Raw genomic sequence first — 22200 nt, 5'->3', positions numbered from 1 at the left:
TGCCCCTTGATTTAAATTTTGTTGATTGGCACTAATAGCCTTGCTGATCCGGGTACAAGAGGGGGAAAAAAAGAGCTTCATTTCAAATCTCTGTGTTGATAATTTTCTTAACCCCATACCAAGGTTCTGGCCTGCAGGCAGCCTCTTTTTGTGTACAGGCTTGCTACCTAAGAATGATTTGTTTTTAGATGATGGTAAAAAAAAAAAAAATCAGAAAAATCACCTGAAATTCCAGTTTTGGTATCCATAAATAAATTTATACTGGGAGATAGGTAGATAGATAGATGATAGATAAATGATAGATAGATAAATAGATGATAGATAGATAGATAGATAGATAGATAGATAGATAGATAGATTCACCTCTGCAACCTTTGGGGAGCTGGACTCCACTTCCCCTTTCCCATTCATAAAATAAGAATAGTAATAGCCCATATTGCAAAAGGTTGTTTTGAGGCATAAATGAACAAATGAATATAATGTATTCAGAGCCGTACCTGCCTGCATTCATTGTGAACTTACTATAAATGTTCTTGTCTTTGTTGCTATTGTCATTTCTCCTCCAGGTGGACCTTCAGGGGATAAAAGCAAAGTTCCAAGAGAAGTATCAGAAGTCCCTCTCAGACATGGTTCGCTCAGACACCTCTGGGGACTTCCAGAAACTGCTGGTGGCCCTCTTGCACTGAACCAAGCCAGCATGGTGGAAGCACATGGAGAAGCCACCTTTGTCAAGAGTCCATTTCAACCCAGATTTGCAAATGTGACCCCAGCACAAAAAGTATTGAAGAATCCTGGCTTCCTTTCTTGGCAGCCTGAATGCTGTGGCCAGGCCAAGCTGTTTAGAAGGGCAGCAGCCTCAAAACGCTTGGGCAGATCACCCTGAATGCTGGCTTAGCAGGTCCCTGAGCAGCCTCTCTGCTTGCCTCTAGCATGGCAAACTGAATGCTTTCTGAACACAAATGAGATTAGCTGTTGATGAAAGAAACTGCACTTGTAATAAAACATTCAGAAGAATAGGTATCGCACAGAGTGGGTAGAGACTGAATGGTTAAGGTACAGGGAAGACAAAATTAATCAGTTGATCAATTTTCCTTCTGTGGGGGGGTCTGGGTGGCTCAGTCGGTTAAGGGTCTGCCTTGAGCTCAAGTCATGATCTTGGGGTCCTGGGACCAAGCCCCATGTCGGGCTCCCTGCTCAGCAGGGAATCTGCTTCTCTCTCCCTCTGCCCCTTCTCTCCACTCGCACTCCACTTGTGTGTGTGTGTGTGTGCGTGCACGCACATGCTCTCTCTCTCTCTCTCCAAAATAAATAAATAAATAAAATCTTCAATAAATTTTTTCCCTTCCATGTGTTCAATTTCAAATCCTCAATGGTAATTCAAGTGGGAGATGCCCCCCATCAGCTGCTTTCCCAAAGACTGGGTCGATTAGTTTGGGCTCTTGTCCTGGAAATTTATGACTTGTGAAATTCAAATATATGTGGGAAATGTAAATAATAACTTTTGTTAATAATCACCAACGACAGCAATGAAGGCTAGCAGCAAGGAAACAACTGAGGTGTCCATGTGAAATGTGAGTAGGGGTAAAAGTCACTGATCTGTTAACCTGGTACAAACAAGTCTTCTTGCTGCCTTAGATGTTTCACCCACTTGATTCTTACATCTGATCTTCAAATACAGTTAGCCTGGGCACAGTGCCAACAAGATCAAGGTCAATAGTCTGACCCTCAAATGGATTGGTTCCACACCAATAGGATCTCTGTTCAAGATGTTTGTCTCATAGCCATGTGTTACTAGACATAAGGGGTCTGTCACAGAACATGGACCCTTTGATCCAGTCATTACGTTTATCATTCATCAAGTGATTATTTGTGCCTAGCACTGCTCAGTAGCACAGTTTCATGTTTAGTCCTCTCAACAGACCTATGAGGTTAATATTACTCCCATTTATCAGTTGAGGAAACTGAAGAGTTCATTCCTAGGCCAATAATGTAGACCCATGCCTCCATATTCGACAGAATGCTCTAAGTAAATTCATGCAGGCACAGCTCTCTCACAGCTCTTTGTTCATGAGCAAAAAGAACACACAACTCTGCCTGAAGGAACTGAGGAATGCTTCATCGAGATGCATTTGTGCTGGGTTTTGAAGAATGTATGAACGTTCTCCGGAGAAACAAAGTAAGTAAGAAGGCCAAAAGCAAAGGCTCAGAAGCACAAGGGAGCAGGATGTGTTCAGGAAGTGGTGAAATCCATTCTCCTGGGCATGGATGCGGTGAAGAGAGGGAGAGGGCTGGGGAGGCAGGCCATGAAGCCGTTGAAAAGTATGTTTGGATCACATTAGTGCTGGTTTTGCCTGCCAAGCGTGGGCTCAGTCCTTTGGGCAATGCGCGGTGGGGGGGGGGGGGGGGGCCCACTGGAGATGTTCAAGTGAGTGAGAAATATGATCAGATTTGGGCCTTGACAATTGACTTGGTGGTGTAATCAACACACAGCAAAGAGGCCACACTCTCGGTATAAAGGTATATGTCATGGAGTGTCTTTCTAGTGGCTACGAAATGGTGACTGACGCATTGAGATGTTAACACCTGTGTCCTCCACACACAGGTTTATCTAACAGTCAGGGTTGTCATTATGAGCTCTCACACAGAAAAAGGTTTTCTAGAGCCAAGTTCAGTGACAGATCATACTCATGTTTACTTATTTGTTGCCAAAGCTGGTCTTTGCTTTTAAAAACAGAAACAAGACAACCAGTTTTTGGGACCTGAGCTCACAATAAGCATAGAAAAACAAACCGACAGGATGAAAGGGGATCTATTAACAACAGCCACTGTTTGAGATTGTTGAAGGCCACCAGCCACACGGTGAGGAGCAGGAAGTTTATTTCATAGGCGAGGAAACAGGCTGAGCAAGACGGAGAGGCCAAGGCCAAGGTCTCAACACAGGAAATGCTAGAACTCAAACCTAGGCTCTTCCAACGCTAATGCCTGAGCCCTTAGCCACACCAGCTCAGGGCCCGAGGGCTTTCCCCAAAACTTTACTGGGCAAGGCACCAGGTACCTCTTTCCATGGCTGCTGAGTGTTGCTCTCTGCTCACAAGCAAAGATCCGTTTCTGGGGGCTTGACTGGGGACTGCCTCAGGAGAACCCTGGTCTGGCCTGTCCCAGGAATGTCCCACCCCATGGTAGACCAGGGATTTCCTCCTTTTCCTCTCCGCACACCCCAGCTCTGCACAGGTCCCACATCACCATTGCCCAAGCACCCTCTTCCCCGAGTGCTCAGAGGGCAGGGCCAGTCTGTGGAGGGGGTCCAGGGGAGAAAGAGAAGACAAAGTTAGAAGGAAGAGAGAGGGGAGAGCTACACTACCTTGTCACTCTCCCCCTGAGCAGCCCTATCCCCCTTCTCCTGAGCCACAGCTCCTCCCCAGATGTTTGAATAGAGGAGTCTGAACCCCACCTGTAGGTCCCATGGGTACATGTATTTCCCCCATGAAATTCTTTTCCAGTCCCTCATTGGGCTCCCTAACACAGCTTACCCAGCCCGAGTCACCTGGACACAGTGGGTAACAGACCTTGGAGCACTTGCCCAAGTGAACCAAAGCAGAAGCTGATGATCCCCGCTGAGGAGCAAAGGGAGTCCTCTCACCAACCGTGGGAGCTCCAGCCCCCTCCTCATTCCTCTCGGGAGCTCTGGGAGTCCCAAGTGGTTCTCTTCATGCAGGCCCACCCCTACCTTTGTGAGTCCCAGTTCATATCCCCTGCTTTTCCCCTCCCTGGGGGTGTGGGAGCTGATTTGTAGCATTTGTTGATTTCCAGGGTACAAATACTCCCACCATGGTCAATTTCAAACTATTGACACGATGTCACTGAACATGAAGTCTTGGAAAGATGAGCAGTAGCACACCAGCATGCAGTATCCCCACCATACAGATACAATAGATGTGAGTAACCTCAAGAGCATAGATGATAGGAGAACGTAGCAAATAATTAGGAAGTGATGAATTTTGAGTTTTTGCTACATTTGTATCAATATAATTTAATTGTGAGTTTATATGCTTTAATTTTTAATAGCCACTAGGTTTAATCAAATTCATAAAATTCCTGAAAAATTAATAACTGAATCTCATGAATCAATAGGAGCCAAGTCCAGCATGTCCAGCATGCCACTTGGTAAGGATCTTAACTCATTTCTTCCAGAGGACTCCTGAGACAATTTGCACCATGTCTCCAGGTACTCACATAAGAAATGATTATCTTGAATGCTCTTCCTCCCACTGGGTTACTACCTACAGTACATTTCAGGGTCACAATGAATAGTTGTGTACATTGTCTACTGCACAAGGCTGCCTGGCTGAGGGGATGTTTGGGACCTCAAATCCAGACCTAACTTCCCTATCAGCTTTTGCCTGCAGGGCTACAGCTAGAGAGGCAGCTAGCTGCTGCCTAGAGAGGGCGCCTTCTGCTAATCTGCACAGAGCTACCCTAGGGACTGGTCCTGGAATTCTAAGTAACCTCTTTTACCTATGAAGGACCATTCAAGAGGCTCTTCCCCGGACAAAACACCTTGTTACCAGTTTCTTATTCTAAATGTTTTAAGTTCTTCTCCTCTAGGCACCCCATATAGTCATATAACCAATCCTTACAAATGTTGAAAGTAAAGATTAGAGGGAAAGGAGATGGGAATGATGGTCCAGAAGATGAGACAAAGATTTTATCACATCCAAGGCGATAGATGATGAAGAAGCAGAAGAAAGCAGAAGAAGGCTACCCACATTGCCTTCAGGAAGACATAAGCCCCATCAGAATTACATATGACAGCCCCTGGAAGATGCTGTCATCCTCACACAGAGGGCAATGTGTCTCTGTCCCAGCAGTGCAGAGTATGACGCCTCCAGTGGCAAAAGACCAATGCATAAGACTCCTCAGGCTGCAAACAAACCATTTCTCAGACACATTACAGGCAATAAAAATGCCTCAGATAAGCCCCCAGAAACTAGATAAGCCAAGAAAGAAGGGTGCCAGAAAACCAGAAATGGTATTCAACTCTTCATGTCAACAAGCAAGATCTACCACATTGAATTCAGAGAGATGTCAAGGCTGCCTGTTTGTGCCACTGCAATTTCTTGCACAATCAGGACATAAGGTGCAGACCAGTATGTTGGGTCTGGAAATAGAGAACATAGGGTCAGGAAAAAGAAGTAGCCAGGGGCAGGGGCAGAGATGCGGGTGCTTCAAAATAAACTTTTAATTTAATATGATTTTATGTTCTGTAAATTTTAGACTTACATAAAAGTTGTGACTATATTACAGAGCTTTTATATTCCCCACTCCTAGTGTCTCACATCGCTAACATCAATATGGAACACTTGTCATGACTTATGAACTAATATCGATACATTATAATTGAGTAAAGCCCATACATTATTCACATTTTTAAAAAAGATTTTATTTATTTATTTGTTCATGAGACAGACAGGGAGAGAGGCAGAGACACAGGCAGAGGGAGAAGCAGGCTCCCTGTGAGGAGCCTGATGCAGGACTCTATCCCAGGACCCTGGCGTCACGACCTGAGCCAAAGGCAGACACTCAACCACTGAGCCACCCAGGTGCCCCACGTTATTTACATTTCTGTAGTTTTTACCTAATGTATAGTATCAGATTAGTTACCTGAAGCACAAAATAAATATTCCTAAGTCTATACTGATATAAGTAAATTATTGCATAAATAAATAAATGGGGAGAACAGACAACCTCCTGAACAGAAGAATTCCAAATAATTTATGGATTCCCATGAGAATATCACATTGCATTTAGTTTTTGTGTCCCTTTAGGTTCCTCTAGACCATGACAACCCTGACAGTAGACTGTCCCTCAATTTGGATTCATCTGATGTTTTTCTCATGATTAGACTGGGAGTTGGGGGGAAGATCACAGAGGGAAAGTGCCATTCCCACCTTGTCATATCAAAGGTACCTTCTATCAACATGACTTATCACTGTTGATGTTGACATTGACCATCTTCACTGGGCTCATTAAAAGAAAGTCACTGTGCATGGCTCACACTTAAGGGGTAGGGAATTACACTCCACATCCTTGAATGGGGAGTATCTACATAAATTATTTGGGATTATTCTATTCAGGAGGTTTGTCTGTTCTCCCCATTTATTTAGTTGTTTGTTTATTTATTTACTTATTTATTTATATTGGTATAGAGTTAAGAATATTTACTTTGTACTCTGGGTACAAATCCAATACTATATTATCTATTCTGCTGCTCAAATTGTTTCAGCTTTTTCTACTGAGAGTTCATTCAGTTGGTTCCTGTGTCCCTTTGACATACTCCCTCACTTTACTTTTTGAGTACTTCTTTAATTTCTGGCAATATTAGACACTGCAGGTTCATCTTGCATATTCCCCTCCTTAACCCTAGAACCTGCCTTTGCTCCAAGGAGCTCTGGTTCCTTCTATGGGAGAATGGTATTAGAAACCAAGATCTGAGTACTAGGTGTGCTCATTGCTACCGGGGTGTCATTGCTTCTAGGCTCATTTGGTGGGAAGTGCTAGGAAATATAAGCGCATATACTAAGCCAGGTATATACACATACCTGTATACATACATGTAGATGGATGACATAGATATAGATGCAAACAAAGACAGAGATCCATTTATACTTCTATTAAGTTAGACACAAGTTCATACCATGTCAACTTTCAACCAGTACTATGTGTTTCATGCTAGAAGGGGGACTTTGACATCTTAAAAATAGTATAAGGAGGCAAGATATGGGGAAAGGAGCTCCTAGCCAAAGGATCCATGGGAAGAATCAAAGCAAACCACACAGTGCCCTGCATGTACTACTGGTTGTATTTCCATTCTGAATGGCTAAGATGTGCCCAGGTCTGGGGAGAAAGTCTGGTCCTTTTTCCTGAGTGGTCCTCTGACCTCCTCCAATACCAGCTACTCGAGGAATTGTCCTTAGGTTTCGAAGAGGATGTTCCATGGCTCTTTTATGACTAAGCCAGAAACACTGACATCTTATGTTCCTAAGGTAACCAACCTTTAATGAGTTCAAAATGTGTTCAACCAACGTTGATACCACACAAGGGAAAGGGGGAGCAAGACCATCTTCAGTGTCAGAATCAAGAGACAGTGGGCTCTTATGCCAGTCTCTCCTGGTAATGATTTTTGGCCCCCAATCAGGGTCACTTCAGGATTGCTTAGAACAAGGATGTCTTAGGGCAAAAGAGCTCTGAGGCATTTTTAAACTCTGAGCTAGAAGACAAAAAGCACTGGTTTTGCATCATTCCTCACTGTGAGTAATGTGGGCCAGGATAATATGACTCAGAAACCAAAATGGACACACTAATTGGCTGAACTCTGAACTCAATCCAAGTATTGATTTTTTTTTTTTATTGCACTGCAAACAAAATCAAAGTTATTGTTTTTAAAATCCTACTGGGCCAATTCAAATTAGAACTAGTCTTTGGAAAAGGTTGAACCAGAAGAAAAAAAGAATCAGAAAAGCGAAGTCATTTCTGTAAAAGTATTTCATTCACTTCAAGTGTCTGCATACACAGATATGCACTGTATATGTATTTCTTTCAGTTGTAGCTCTTTGAACTGAATCTCACTTAACCTATTAGCGAGATTAACCAACATGTCCCATGCTCTCTACAGAGTCTATTGAAGTGTCTACCAGTCTCTGAAGTCTGGTGGCTAGTGCAGGACTAGATGGGAAGTCCTCTGACTTCTAGTGGATCATGCATTTTGCAAGAGTGCCTTGTATTTGTCCCAAATATGTTTATATCTATTGCTCTTACTATTCTAATTACATAATTTAGTTAGATAGAAAAGAAGCTGATGAACTATAATTGCAAAAAGAAGGACTTCTTGCTTCTATGAGCACTAAATTGAACGCTTTGGAAAGACCTGATAAAGGTGTGTTGCATTTAAAGGAAAAAGAATAAATGACAACTCTGTACATTTGAATGGTTTATATGAAAAATAAAATTAAGCTATATATGTTTTACTGTAATGATTCTCTGCTTTCAGTTTAAATATAAATGACCAGTTGCCTTTCCCTAGTGTATCAAAAGATGCGAGTACACACATCTTTTCTTCCTTCTGAAACACTGATTTGTCTATGATGATCATAGTCTTTTTTGCTGGTCAAAGATCTATAAGGCACTGCCATCAACTCCCACAAATCCCAATACCTAGCCCTCTGCACAGTGACTAATAGGAGAAGGAAAGGCCAGGGAGAGGCTTCAGGTGGCTCCACTCACAGACCATGTCATTTACAAATAAGTGGAGGAGCCATACCTACCTCACAGGATCTTGGTGCAGATTAGATGAAATAAAGTACCAGAAGCCCTTAGTACAAAGATGGACCCACGCCAAAAGCTCCCTACACTCCGGCTGTTTGGTTGTCTAACCAAGTCACCCCATCTGTGCCGGGGTAACCAACCCTGAAATGGAATCACGAAGCAGTCTCTTGCACGATGAGGCAAATCCAAGGTGTGGATGCCAAATGGATTCATGCCTCCCACCCTTCCCCACCTGGACTAACACAACAGACCCCCCCCCGCACCTCCGGGTCACATCCTCCTCCAGGCTATTTCCCACCCTACAGCTGGCACTACCATCCCTAACTGCCGCTCTCTCCCACACAGTCCCCAGGCAAAGGGTTTGCCACTCAGACCGCAAGCCTTTATCAGGGCTGCTTCCCCTCCACTGGGATGTCCAATTAGCATCTCATACTAAATGCATCCAAAGAAAAATCTTCAATTCCCACACAAAACCAGTTCCTTTCTTGGTCTTCCCTCAGTAACCACCCCCAGTCAGACAGCTGGTTAGGCCATAGTCATCTTTGATTCCTTCTATCCCTCAATCCTCGAAGACCATGTATCAGAAGTCTTGCTAGCTCTCTTCCTCCAAACGTCTTGGATTTTCCATGATTCACCACCTCCATAGCTATCAATCCATGTCAAGCCTCTGTCCTCTCCAGCCTGGACCCCTACAATATAGTTTCATAACTAGTTTACTCCTTCTCCAGTTGCTTCACCTCTGAGTCCTTCTCACACACACACCCTTCCCTACTTCCACTGACTATGCTGGGCTTTTTTCTGTTCCTCAAATTTTTCACCCTTATTCCAGCCTCAAGATTTCTGCACTATAGTTCTGTCTGCCTAGAACCTTCTTCCAGACTGCCCCATGAGCCGATGTCATCACACATGCCCCCCACCCAGAGGCTTATATTGGCCAACCTACCAAGCCCCATCCCCACCACCCTCAGAAGATACCCGAAGTCTCCCTTTAACATTATCCTATATCATCTTCATGGCAGTTGTCACCATCTGAAAGTATCTTATTTCTTTACTTATTCATTGCCTAACCCACCACCTTCACCATTAGAAGATACATTCTAGGAGGTCTAGACTGTTTCTCCATTGTTTACCATGTAACCCCAGCACCTACAACAATGCCTGACACATATAGATGCTCAATAAACGTGGTTGAATAGATCAACACCCATTTCCTTTCTCCCCATCTTTGGCCACACTGAGCCCTTGACTTCTACTTGCTCTTTCAGTTATTTGCCCCTCCCCGCCGTAGTTAGGCATTATCTCTGTCCTCTCCCTTTCACACAGTTCCATCAGAGCACTCACTGTGTTATTCTTCATCATTCCCTTTACCACATCCCCAGCTAAACCAGGAGATCTGAGACCAGGGGCCACATCTTGCCCAGTCCTCTAGCCCAACACACAGAGCAATTCTCTACACCTCAACCGCCTTGTGTGCCCTGATGGCTAAATATGAAATAGTCTTTCCCTCCACCCCCTTCTCCATCATGGTGCCACCATTATAGCATGTATCATTATCTCAAATCATCTCATCTCTATTAACTGATTTATTTGTTCTGCTTATCTATTGTCTGTCTTCCACCTTTATCCCTAGTGACCGGAGCAGTGGTTGACACATAGTAGGTGCTTTAAGTAAAGATTTTTTTTACAAATGCCTCATTCAACCTGTTTGTTAAATGAAGTCCTAGTTAATTGATTAGCCACCATGAGCAATATAAATCTCAGGGTACTTGAAGGTAAGGAGATGCAATGCTATGTTTACTCGTGGTTTCCAAAACAAGACACATAGACGTGATTCATGAAAATTAAATCACATTAGGAAGCACATGTTGAGGGGAGAGAGGGCAATAGAGATTTGGCTAATGAGCAAAATGGGGCTCGAACTGCCTGGGGCATCTATTGTCTGAATTACTACTTGGTTGCTTCTTTTGTTTGGCATGAAGAGCCCAGACAGGAGCAGCAAGTCTCTCTGCAGCTCTAATAATTCTATTCCAATTAGTCCAATTAGAGACTGGTCCAGAGATAATTGCCCAGATGTTTGATTTCATCAGAGGTCCCATTGCATATGCAGCCTAAGAAGATTATCATAGATTTTGGCATATGGAGGATGGGGGGAAGGGATGACACTCAGCAAAACAGGTTGCAAATGCAAGTTCCAAGAGTAAAGGAGTCTCAGCAGCTCCTTTCCAGGAGGAAGACCTCAGGTCATCTGCCTTCTGCAGGCCCTTGACCTGATCCAGCTGGGGAGCAGGAGCATGAGATTTGCTGGTGACATCAGCTTGGCATCTTCTGTGTGACATGTAAATAATACCAACCATGTTAAGTCACTGTAGGTTCACAGGATGGCTGAGGACATGGGCAACGTGACAGCCACAAGGGCAGCAAAAGTAGAGACTGGGACAGAGCCTGCTTATGGGGCCAGTGGAACAGAGGCCAGCTCAGGGCTGCCAGCAACCAGCCCCAAAATAATGTGTCATCAAGATGGCACAGAGACTTGGCCAGAATGGTCCACCTCAGTGGAAGGAAAGGTCTGGCTAATTCTAAACAGGTCATCAAATACAGAAATGCACCCAAGAACTAGCTGCACTTCACCTTGGGATAGGGTGTCTGTGAGGAAGAAAATCTATTGATTTCTACTTTGTTCTTACTGTGAATAAGATAGGCCAGTTAATCATGTCTGAAGCCCATAAGAGATGAGAAGAGTGTCTAGCACAGCGGTTCCCACCCTTGGCGGCACAGTGGAATCTGGCAAGCTTACAGAATGCCGATGCCTGGACTCCACCCCCGAAAATTTGGATTTTATTGGACTTGGACCAGGGTGCAGCCTGGGAATTGGGCATTTAAAAATTTCCCCAGGGACTTTAATGTGCGGCCAGGTGAGCATCACTGCTAAACGCAGGTGGAGGAAGCTCTGAAACCCATGGACACTCCCAGAAACTCCCAACACTTTCTGGACTCATTTTAAGCAAAGAGGAAAGAAAAGGACCACTCACTGACTCTTGTCACAAAAGGCTCCTTCTGGGACATAGGGAATACTGTTACAGGTTTTATTGAACCGATAATTTTCTATAAAATCCTAATTCCTGAGACTAGCACTCTGGAGCCTCTATCTACTGCTCATATAGTCCTTCAACAAATACTTATTGAGCACCTGCTGTGGCCTCAATGTTCTTGTTCTCATGAGGCTTTCATTCTGTTAAGGGAGTCTGAGAATAAACAATGAAATATCACAAATAGAATAATTTCACTAAACAAAAAGTGTAATAAAAAAAATAAAATAAGGTAAAGTGACCTAGGAAGACAGGTAAGGAAATGCAAGGTACTTTAGGTAGTCCGAGAAGGTATGCTCAATGAAATAATATCTGAACTGAGTCCTGAACGTCGAGGACCCAGCACACGAATATTTGAGGGAAAAGCATTCCAGCAGAGGGAACAGCAAGTGCAAAGGCCCCAACCTCAGTCTCCCTGTAGCTCCACTTCAGCTCCTCTGCTCACCTGCTGGTTGTCACCACCTCCCCTGCCTCTGCACTTGGGATTTGTGCCATCAGAAGTACATCTTCCCACCCAAATCTCTTACTTCTTCATGAAGCCCCTCCTCTAAGAAGGTTCCCATGCCCATCCCCTCCTCGTTCTGGCCACTCTTCACCTCACGTCAAATGCTTGTGAATGCCCTTGGTAAACCGCAGTAGGTATAAAAGCACAAGACATGATTGTTGCTACTCATACCTCCTTAGCATCAGGCCTGAATCTGCACTGAATCATCACGCCCTTGATTTTACTGTCTTATTGTTTCACCTGGGTACATCTGGTCTCCTCCTATGAGATCGCTGGTTCTTTGGAGCATAGATCGGTTTCCTGCAACTGTTCCTAGTTGCTCCTAGAACAGAGCTAGGCATTCATTCACAGCCTCTGATTAGAGCTGTTTATACAAGAAGCCGACTAGGTTGTCAATTAAGAGTTTGTGTGAATGAAAGAATTAATCAGTAAGCCTTGCCTCAAAACCACACAGCCTTCATTCGATTTTGTGCTAGTATTATCTCCAATTTATAGATGAGGAAACCAAGGCCCAGTGAGATCAGGCTGCTTGCCCCAGGTCATACAGCTGGTAAGTGGCAGGGCTGGGACTTAAACCCAGGCCTATCTGGTATTAGATGCTATACCACACACTGCATAACATGTCATGAAGCGTGAATGTCAGTAGTCCCATTCTCAATTTTTGTGGGGTTTTTTAAAAGATTTTATTTATTTATTCATGAGAGACACACAGAGAGAGGTAGAGACATAGGCAGAGGGAGAAGGGGGCTCCCTGCAGGGAGCCCAAGCAGGACTTGTTCCCAGGACCCCAGGATCACACCCTGAGCCAAAGGCAGACGTTCAACCACTGAGCACCCGGGTATCCCCCATTCTCAATTTTTGAATAAAGAAACTAAAACTCACAAAAGAGTTAACAGATATGGCCTGGTTCATAGACTGAGCTGGTGCCAGAGCCAGGGCAGGTATTCATGGCTTTGGATGCCAAGGCCTCTGGGCTCTCTGCTTTGCCATGTCCCTTGCAAAAGGTCAAAATTCTGGTCAGGATTCAGCCAAAGTATCAGATCATCACTGTGCCCTCTACTGAATTTAGTGCTGCAAGGGAGCTCCTGACAATAGGTGAAAATGTCTAATGAAATGACAAATGGGCGCAGGCTGGAGCGTATTCATTCACTTTAAATAATATTTCTTTCTTTTCTTTCTTTCTTTCTTTCTTTCTTTCTTTCTTTCTCTCTCTCTCTCTCTCCCTTCCTTCTTCTCTTTTTCTTTCTTTTCTTCTCTTTTCTTTTCCCTTCTTTTCTTTCTCTTTCAACTGTTTGAATGGCAGAGATGGGGGAAGAGCAGGAGAACGAAGTTAACCCTTATCAAGCACCCTGAGCAGGTCACATAACCTTATCTGTAGTATAAAATAAAAGGTTGGCAGCTCAAGCAAGTGAAAAGTACAGGATACATACTTAAATCTGAATTTCAGATAACAAGACAATATTTTAGTGTAAGTATGTCTTGTGACTATTTGGGACATACTTACACTGAAAACCCTGGCTTAATGAAACCTGCCTCACAGGCTTATCCTGAGGATTAACAACACACCAAATGAAAAGTGCTCATAGGTACCTAGCTAGCAAATTGGCAGCCCTTGGTCCAAGTGGCAATCCTAGGTGTGCTCAAAGACTGTCTTTCTCCCTTTATCTTACAGTTGAAAATAAATAAATAAATCTGTACCTTTACACAGATTAGAAAAATGGCCATTGTGGAATACTGACTCACAGTTTCCTAAGGAGAAACCATGCCCCACTCTCAGCATGTGAGGCTCTTTGCTCAGGCTGGAATCTGGTGGCTAAACCAGTGAAGCCCCAGTGCACCTGGGTGGCTCAGTAGTTGAGCATCTGCATTTGGCTCAGGTCATGATTCCAGGGTCCTGGGATCGAGTCCCACATCAGTCTCCCTGCAAGGAGCCTCCTTCTCCCTCTGCCTATGTCTCTGCCTCTCTCTCTCTGTGTCTCTCATGAATAAATAAATAAAATTTTTAAAGACAACAACAACAATGAAGCCCAGAAAAGTTCTTCATGAGACATAATAATAGAAGAGATAACAGGATAGTGGTTTTGCAAACAAGAATAAATCTGCTGAGCAAGAGGGGAACACGAGATGAGGAGATAGTGCGGGTGAAGGCGGAGGGGAGGGAGATAGGACCTTGGGAGACCACATGAAGAAAGTTTCCGGGAAAATGTCAAGTAGGAAAGGTCTATTCCTCCTAAATCAGAACATCTGAGCACCTTGCCTGATGCACTGACAGGAAGGAAACTTGTTTCAAAGGTTCTCAGACAACCTCAGGCACAGTGGGGAAGTGAAGAAGTTCCCTCTGCCTCTTCAGTGGTTAACATCAAGTCTGTCGAGCAAACCCCCAATGTCTCAGAAACACTGTTCCAAGAAAAGCACCAGCATAATACACCACTGCCATCCCAGGTTGGCATTGCTCTGTTCACACATCCAAGGTGCCCCCTTCTCAGACCTCAACCAGTTTATCTGACAAATTAATCACAGGGCAGGAACATTTTTTCTACAGATAATACACATTTTGATAATACCTTCTGGAATGACCTTCTTCTCTCCTCTCCAGCATCTTACTCCTTATTGCTGTCTAACTGGTTATCTGAGTGAGAGGGGGGGGTGCTTCTCAAGTAGAAGAGAGGGCTAGTGTATGTCCTGGTAAAAATGAGATCTCGGTGCATCTCTCCAAATGCCTTCCAGGAGCAAGGAATACAGTAGGTATGCAACAGGTGTTCAATAATTTTGTATTGGGATGAAAGAATCCATTCACCTGCCCTAGTGGCTCTCCTGATTTCAGAAAAGGTCATCCCCAGTGCTGTTCTTATGCAAGCATTTCTGGGGGAATATTCTGAGTAATTGCAAATCTCAGTCACATCATTAGTTACCACCCCGCACAGCCATCGAATAATGATCTACTTTGGGAGTCATAAGGAGAGAAAGTTCTCCTTCAGGCACTTGTGTGGAAGAAAATTCTGGAGATGACAATAGGAACAATGTGCACATCTCCCAGGTGGAATGGCAGGTTTCTGATCGCTATTATTACTACCAATATTGTGCAATGCTTTTGGGCAACTGACAAAGCACTAGGTGTTAGGAAGAGTTTAAATAGCAGGCTTCCCAACCTCCAACTCATGTCTAAGACTCCATAGCCTGTGTTGGCCTGCCCATTGGAATGGAAAACACAAGGTACTCTCTACTTCCTTACTCAAAGCCTTGGGGACATGGCAAGCTCTCCTGGGAATGGGGGTTGCCAAATCAATCATGTTTGTCTTTGCCCACTCTTTTTTCTACCTTTTGATTATTCAGGTGTAGAAGAAAGTAAAGAGGTGACAGGGAAGCCTCTACCTCAGGGGCTCCTGAATTTCTGGTAGGTTCTCAAGAACAATGTGTGAAGCTAATACAAAATATTGTCTCTCAAAAAAAAATATTGTCTCTCTTAGAGCCTCTCGTGCTCATTAAAAGTGATTTACAAAGAGTGGTGAATATATACCACATCTCAAAAAACAAAGACTGCTTACAACCCAGTATCGGAATAAATCTGATATCAGAAGCAGGTACAGTTGGCTTGAGAGAAATAATGATTTACTTATTCATGCTTTACATTGTAGATAAGAAAAGATCCAATTCTCTGGAAGTCAGTTAAGAGAGTTCATTTTTCCCGCACTCCTGCTCCATCACTGGGAGACACAGAGAATGGATCAATCTTAAAACTCTACTGTCTGGGTGATATTTTTTTGTGACAGCCACAGTATAGTTTTGTACTGTGCATACACCACAAAATCTTTCCATATCCTTATAGAGATGGCAATTCTCAAGCAAGCAACCGGGTAAGAGGTGGAAAATGGTGGGGAGTGTCCCTGCTAGGAGCCCCTTTGGATCCTGAAGGTGAAATGGAGTCAGAATAAATAAAGTTTTGAAAGCTGTGGGGATAACAGGAAGAGCCTACTGGAGACATTTGTTGTACAGTTGGGGGTACAGTTGGGGGTTACAGTTTCTCATGTATTAGAGATAGAAAATCACACCTCAATCCAGCAGTGCCAAACTACATGGATGCCACTAGACCCCTGGGAATTAAATGAGGGAATGGGAAGAACAATCAGCCATCCCCCTGTTAGCGTAAGAAGGATATTTAAGGGGCATCTGGGTAACTTAATTGGTTGAACACCTGACTTTGATTTTGACTCCGATTACTCAGGTCATGGGATCAAGCCCCGCTCAGGCCCCAGGCACAGTGGAGAGTCTGCTTGAGATTCTCTCTTTCCCTCTACCTCTACCCCTCTCCCCCCAAAATTAGTAAATAAACCTTTTTTTAAAAAAAGAGGAAGAAGAAGAAGAAGAAGAAGAAGAAGAAGAAGAAGGAGGAGGAGGAGGAGGAGGAGGGGGAGGAGGAGGGGGAGGAGGAGGGGGAGGAGGAGGAGGAGGAGGAGGGGCACCTAGGTGGCTCAGTTGCTTAAGCATCTGCCTTTGGCTCAAGTCATGATCCTAAGACCCTGGGATAGAGCCCTGCATCAGGGTGGCCTGCTCCTCCCTCTCCTTCTGCTGCTCCTCCTGCTTGTGCTCACTCTTTTTCTCTCTCAAGTAAATAATCTTTTTTAAAAAGGAAGGATATTCAAGTAGCATCCAAAGTGATAGGTAGTTGTTTCAAGGGCAAGCTACATAGTCTGTTGGCAAGCTGCTGAGTCTGGATAAGTCTTCTTTTTCAAAGATGAATAAGTAGGTGAAACTATTTACTTCTGAATGTCCAGTAATTTCAAATATTTGTACTTTTTCACAGTACATGAAAGTGATATTTAACACTTTTTGAAGTAAAACTTAATCTTTGGGGATATGCAGTATAAATAGGACTTACAGGTAATAGTTGCTTTCATTTCCAGGTCTGCTGAATATATGATTAAGTAAAACAAAGCACAATAGCCATCCTTTCCATTCTATTACAACACTGATCATGTGCCTTGATAAAATGACTGGGTAGATAAGATGTGGATTTACCTATAAAACATGACCATTGGTTTGTATACTTTGGCCTTTTCTCAATCCATGACATTTTTCAATTTTTCTTCAAGGGGAATTCTTCAGTTTTCCTTTCTAGTCATCTATGTCTATGTTAGTAATGTTAATTTCTTTTATTGCAGAAGACTTGATCTTTATTGCTCAGTGTCCTTATTCTTCTTTCATTACCATATACTGTATTAGTTTCAGATGTAGAATTTGGTGATTCATCAGTTGCATACAACACCCAGTGCTCATTGCATCAAGTGTTCTCCTTATTGCCCATCATCCAGTGACCCCATCCTCCCACCCACCTCCTCTCCAGTGCCCCTCCCTTTGTTTCCTATACTTAAGAGTCTCTCTCTCTCTCTTCTTTTTAAAGATTTTATTTATTCATGAGAGAGAGAGAGAGAGAGAGAGAGAAGCAGAGACACAGGCAGAGGGAGGAGCAGGCTCCACGCAGGCAGTCTGACGTGGGACTCCATCCCGGGTCTCCAGGATCACGCCCTGGGCTGAAGGCGGCGCTAAACCACTGAGCCACGGGGGTTGCCCAACTTAAGAGTCTCTTGTGGTTTGTTTCTCTCTCTGTTTTCATTTATTGTATTTTTCTTCCCTTCCCTTAGGTTCATCTGTTTTCTTTCTTAAAGTCCTCATATGAGTGAAATCATATGGTATTTGTCTTTCTCTGGCTACTTATTTCACTTTGCACAATACTCTCTAGCTCCATCCACATCATTGCAAATGGGAAGATTTCATTCTATTTGATGGCAGGGTAATAGTTCATTGTATATATATACCACATGTTCTTTATACACTCATCTGTCAATGGACATCTGGGCTCTTTCCATATTTTGGCAATTGTGTGTGGTTTTTATTGCAATATAAGATAAAAGAATTATGTATTTTTAACTAAAAAGATGAATAAAGAAGAGATAAGCTATGCAAAAATATTGAATAACAAGGAAAAAACATCATTCTGAAGACTCAAGAGTATGTCCAGAAGAAATTATTTCAAAAACCTTAACATCAATAGAAAGAAAAATGAAATTCCTTCTGTAAAATAGGCAGAAATCTATAGAGATCAAACTGAGCCACATAGAAAGCTAGATGAACTACAGGAGTATTTCAGAGCAATAAAAATGCAATAACATATTTCAACTCTGCATTAGAAGGAATAAAGAGAAAAACTAACCCTATGAAAAATATACCAGTAGAGCAAAGGGTATATTTGGGATGGTGTAGGGGAATGTAGAATGAATGTAGGGGAAAAGAACAAGCAAGTAAATATTCAAAGAGTGATACAAATTTACAGGAGGAAGCCAAGTTAAAAAAATATATATAGGGCAGCCCAGGTGGCTCAGCAGTTTAGCACTGCCTTTGGCCCAGGGAAACACAGGATCGAGTCCCGTGTCGGGCTCCCTGCATGGAGCCTGTTTCTCCCTCTGCCTGTGTCTCTGCCTCTCTCTCTCTCTCTCTCTCTCTCTCTCTGTCTCTCATGAATGGATAAATAAAATCTTTATATATGTGTGTGTGTGTGTGTGTGTGTGTTGTACATGAAGAAACAAAATTGCAATTAAAGTAATAAAGATATAATTGAAGAAAATTTTGCTCAGCTGAGTGAAGACCAAAGTATATAAGTCAGTGGCCATAGTTTCATAGGCAAGTCAACAGCTGTTATATGTCTTAAAAAGAACATAAAAAAAAAATAAAAATAAAAATAAAAAAATAAAAAGAACATACACCCTGGACACATTCTAGTATTTTTTAAAATAGAAGGATAAAGAAAAAAAGAAGTTTAAGAAACAAAAAAAGGATATAAATTGGTCAATTGTGTGGTTTCTTCTCTGTAGTTCTATATTCTTCCCAGAATAAAATGGGTGATTTTCAGAAAATTCTAAAGAAAAGAATGTTTGATCCTAAGCCATGATATACCTAGCCAAGTTGTTTGCAAATGATAGGAAATTAAAAGAAAATCTTTGATAAGGAAGGATTTGGAAAAATGCACCTCTCTCATATTGTCTCTAAAAAAATATTGTAAGTCAATGAACTCTGTTGGTCAAAAAAATGAGTTAGAGTTAAGCATTTAAAAATGGAGAAACTATGGCATAAAAAAACTAGCACTGAAAATGTAAATCAGCCAAGCACAGAGCTTAGTCTATAAATTGGATTCAAAAGCAAACAACAAAGCCATTTGTAAAAGATAAGATATAGAATATAAAATAATTTGATGATAATAATCAGGGCTTTAAATTCCAGGTCATCTTTACAAAAGCCAGGAAGAAAGAAGTAAACAGATTTAAGATTCTTTTTTCTTACCTAGCAGGGAGTCAAAAAGTATTATTTTTATTTATGATCATTAGAAAAACATAGGTTAAAAAAATGTTTTGGGAAAAACTTAAAAGAAAGCCACTAGTAAAAAATATAAGCAGTTTGAAAAAAAGGCAAAAGTAATCAAAGAGTTTCCAGTGTCAGTCTTGTCAACCAATTCCATTATACTTCTCTGTTTTTCCTAATAAGCGGATGGGGAGTAAGACTTGTCTTGCCCCCAAGGAGCTATAGGACAGGAAAGAGATGGAAACACATTCTGCCTGATGTGAGAGCTTTTCAAAGATGTATGTTTAATTTCTCCATTTATGGGGACCCGGAATTCATGGTGGGTGGGGTGTGAAGTGGGAAGGAGGAAGATTGGGGAAGGCTTCCCTTCAGAACACTTGGAACACTTAAATGACTTATTTGTCTGCCTTCTCTATAGACTCTAAGCACCACAAAGTCAGAACTTTTCTGTCTCCCTAGTGTCTTACTGGATAGACTGATGGATGGATGGATAGATGGATGGATGGATGGATGGATGGATGGATGGATGGACATATGGCAGACAGATTAATAAACCCTTAGTTAATTAGACCCATACTTTCCTCAATTTGCATTTCCACTAGGGATCCTAATTAATCCTACCTCTAAGGCAGTAAAGTTCACCCTCCCTCTGTAGGTCATCTGCTTTCTATACCACAGCAGCAAATTGAAACCACGGCTGAAGGGCCTGGAGGAAGTGTTGTTCCTGCCTAAATGCCTGTCTCACCATCGGAGAGTGCCTGCCCTGGGGAGCTGAGAGGCCAAGGCAGTGTATTATTCTTTGTGACTCACTGTGCTAAAACGGGAGAGCAAGAATGCATCCTTGATCACATTATTTCTTTTTTCCCAATTTGACTTAGAGCCTAGAAAGCTGAGCTATGGCATAAATGATGTGTGAGGTCAGACTTTAGTTTGTGGAGAGAAGGCAAGGCAGACAGCTGAGTTATATACCAATAATCCACCAACAGTCCTAACGTTGTCTCTGTTAGCCCTTTCCCCCCCTTGCTCTCTCAGGGAGGAAGAAAGATATTTTCTGGTGGTGGGGGGGGGGTGCAGAACAGGGTGGAGGAAGAGTTGGGATGCAGTCATTTGCACTACTGACCTAGTAAAAGTAGTGTTGGACTTTTAGCTTCTCAGTGGACAGTTGTCATGGCAACCTTGGAATCAAGGAGCCCACCCTCTTTTGGCCATTGTCTGGAGTACAAAGTCCCTGTTCAGCTTTCTACAAGCTGGTTAAAAAAGCACATCCAGCCAGACAGATACAGACACCGATAGACAGGCACTCAAATATGTAGAAAAGTTTTTAATCATATAGCAGGAGTCAAGTTCCTTCCTACAGCTCTTAATGACCCAGTTCACTGAAACCTCATTTTTATCTTCACCTGTGGGAACAGGAAATACTCTGATGGCAGCAGAGACAGCCTCCCAGTCACCAACAAACTGTCACAAAGCCTTGTTAGTGCACGTTTCTGCATTCTTGAAACCCAGTTCCTGGGCACCATCACAAGCCATGGTTTGCTGGTGAAAGCAATGCCTGGTCCTGAAGGGTGTGAGGACAATGAGGCATAATGGAACACAATTTGTGGTTTCCTACCCTATAGTTGTCAGATCTGCTGCTGACCCAAAACAGCCAGCCTTTCCACAAGAATCCGAGCTCAGGGCAACCATACAGGAAAAGGTTTCCTGAGGCAAAGTGCCCTGTAACGTCAATGCAAAACTCTGTGAGGAAACTGATGGCTTTATGAATTTACTTAACGCTACAAAATATAAAGAACACCAGCTGGGAGCTTGACTGGCATTGAGGCCAGAGCGTCTGGCTTCGGGCCAGAGATGTTCAGAAGCTCAGAGGAGGTCCCTTTGCTAAGGCCCAGCCTCTAACAGTTCCTTTTCTGGCCACTTAGGACACAAACCACAGGGCAATCTGGAAGAGGGCTCAGATGTCACCTGGCCTACATCATCACAGCCAGGTGAGAAAGTAAGTGCAGAGAGGTTAAGTGACTTGTCTAAAGATACACAGCCAGTCTCTGCCAGAACCTGGACTGGAACAAATCCAGGACTTCGGAAGGCCAAGTAGATAATGAGGAACATAGCAAACTCTTCAAGGAATAGGAAAGAGAGTAAATAAGAGACCAAATCAGACGCTGAAACTGAGCACCAAGACCCACAGGAATCTCATGAGATTATTTTCAGATTAACAATATAATACTTACCGTAATTTACTGGGAACCTACACTGTGCCCGCCACTTTACTGGATGCTTCACATACATTATTTCTTGGTGACAAGGTTAGTTATCCCTATTTAACAGATGGACAAAGTAAGGCTGGAAAAATATAAATTACTTGCCCAAGACTATATGGATACTGAGAAGAAATGTTGATTCTCTTGAGTCTTTCTGCCCTTGAAGCCTGAGTCTTGACTTGTTACGCCACTGACTTTCATCAAAAGGAGGAGCAAGGAGCTGAATGTCCTCATTTATTTTGGGCTCCCATATGTTCAGACCTTAAACTAAGACATCTCCCAGAGAAAGTCAGGACACAAAGTTAAGACAAAAAATTATAGAACTCTTAAAGACAAAGAGATTCATGAATTGAAGGTAAATTGGTTGGGATTACATGTGGGTGGTAGATAATCTTTTGCGGGTTGGGCTTGGGTTATTTGTGTGTGTTTGCTTTGAGGTAAACACCAAGACTTGATTTGTCTTTTCCTGACATTTACTGTAGAGCCAGAACCTCCTAGCAAGCCAGGCCAAAGGAATGGGCCTGTTTTTTCTAAACCTTAGAAGCCAGAGGATTTATTAAAGTTGGTCAGACATTGATACTGCACACCAGGGTTCCTTTGAACACTTGACAGGGCTGGATTCCAGAAGGTCTAATTAGTTAGAGAGAACGTGGGGGAAGCTCCAAGATGCCTGCCAGTG

At 42.9% G+C, this 22200-nt stretch overlaps 1 protein-coding gene and 1 long non-coding RNA gene across 4 annotated transcripts in view; one reads left to right on the top strand and one right to left on the bottom strand.

Annotated features, from left to right (window-relative positions):
- Window positions 1-1337, top strand: part of ANXA13 (annexin A13) — a 50189-nt gene extending 48852 nt beyond the window's left edge. For all 3 annotated transcript variants that reach the window (XM_072774383.1, XM_072774386.1, XM_072774384.1), the window contains one exon: window positions 567-1337. In XM_072774383.1, coding sequence (XP_072630484.1) covers window positions 567-686 — 120 coding nt within the window. In that variant the 3' untranslated portion in view covers window positions 687-1337. The remainder of the gene's footprint in view (window positions 1-566) is intronic.
- The window catches only part of LOC140603800 (uncharacterized), an 80367-nt gene extending 59939 nt beyond the window's left edge, over window positions 1-20428 (bottom strand). Inside the window, exon 1 of the long non-coding RNA XR_012006781.1 lies at window positions 20384-20428. This is a non-coding gene — a long non-coding RNA (uncharacterized lncRNA). The remainder of the gene's footprint in view (window positions 1-20383) is intronic.
- Between the last annotated feature and the right edge of the window lie 1772 nt (window positions 20429-22200).

Source organism: Canis lupus, chromosome 14 (assembly GCF_048164855.1).
Source record: "Canis lupus baileyi chromosome 14, mCanLup2.hap1, whole genome shotgun sequence".
In the NCBI taxonomy this organism is placed as follows: Eukaryota; Metazoa; Chordata; class Mammalia; order Carnivora; family Canidae; genus Canis; species Canis lupus.
The sequence above is the reverse complement of the archived record's forward strand: the minus strand, read 5'-3'. Positions and strand labels throughout refer to the sequence as shown.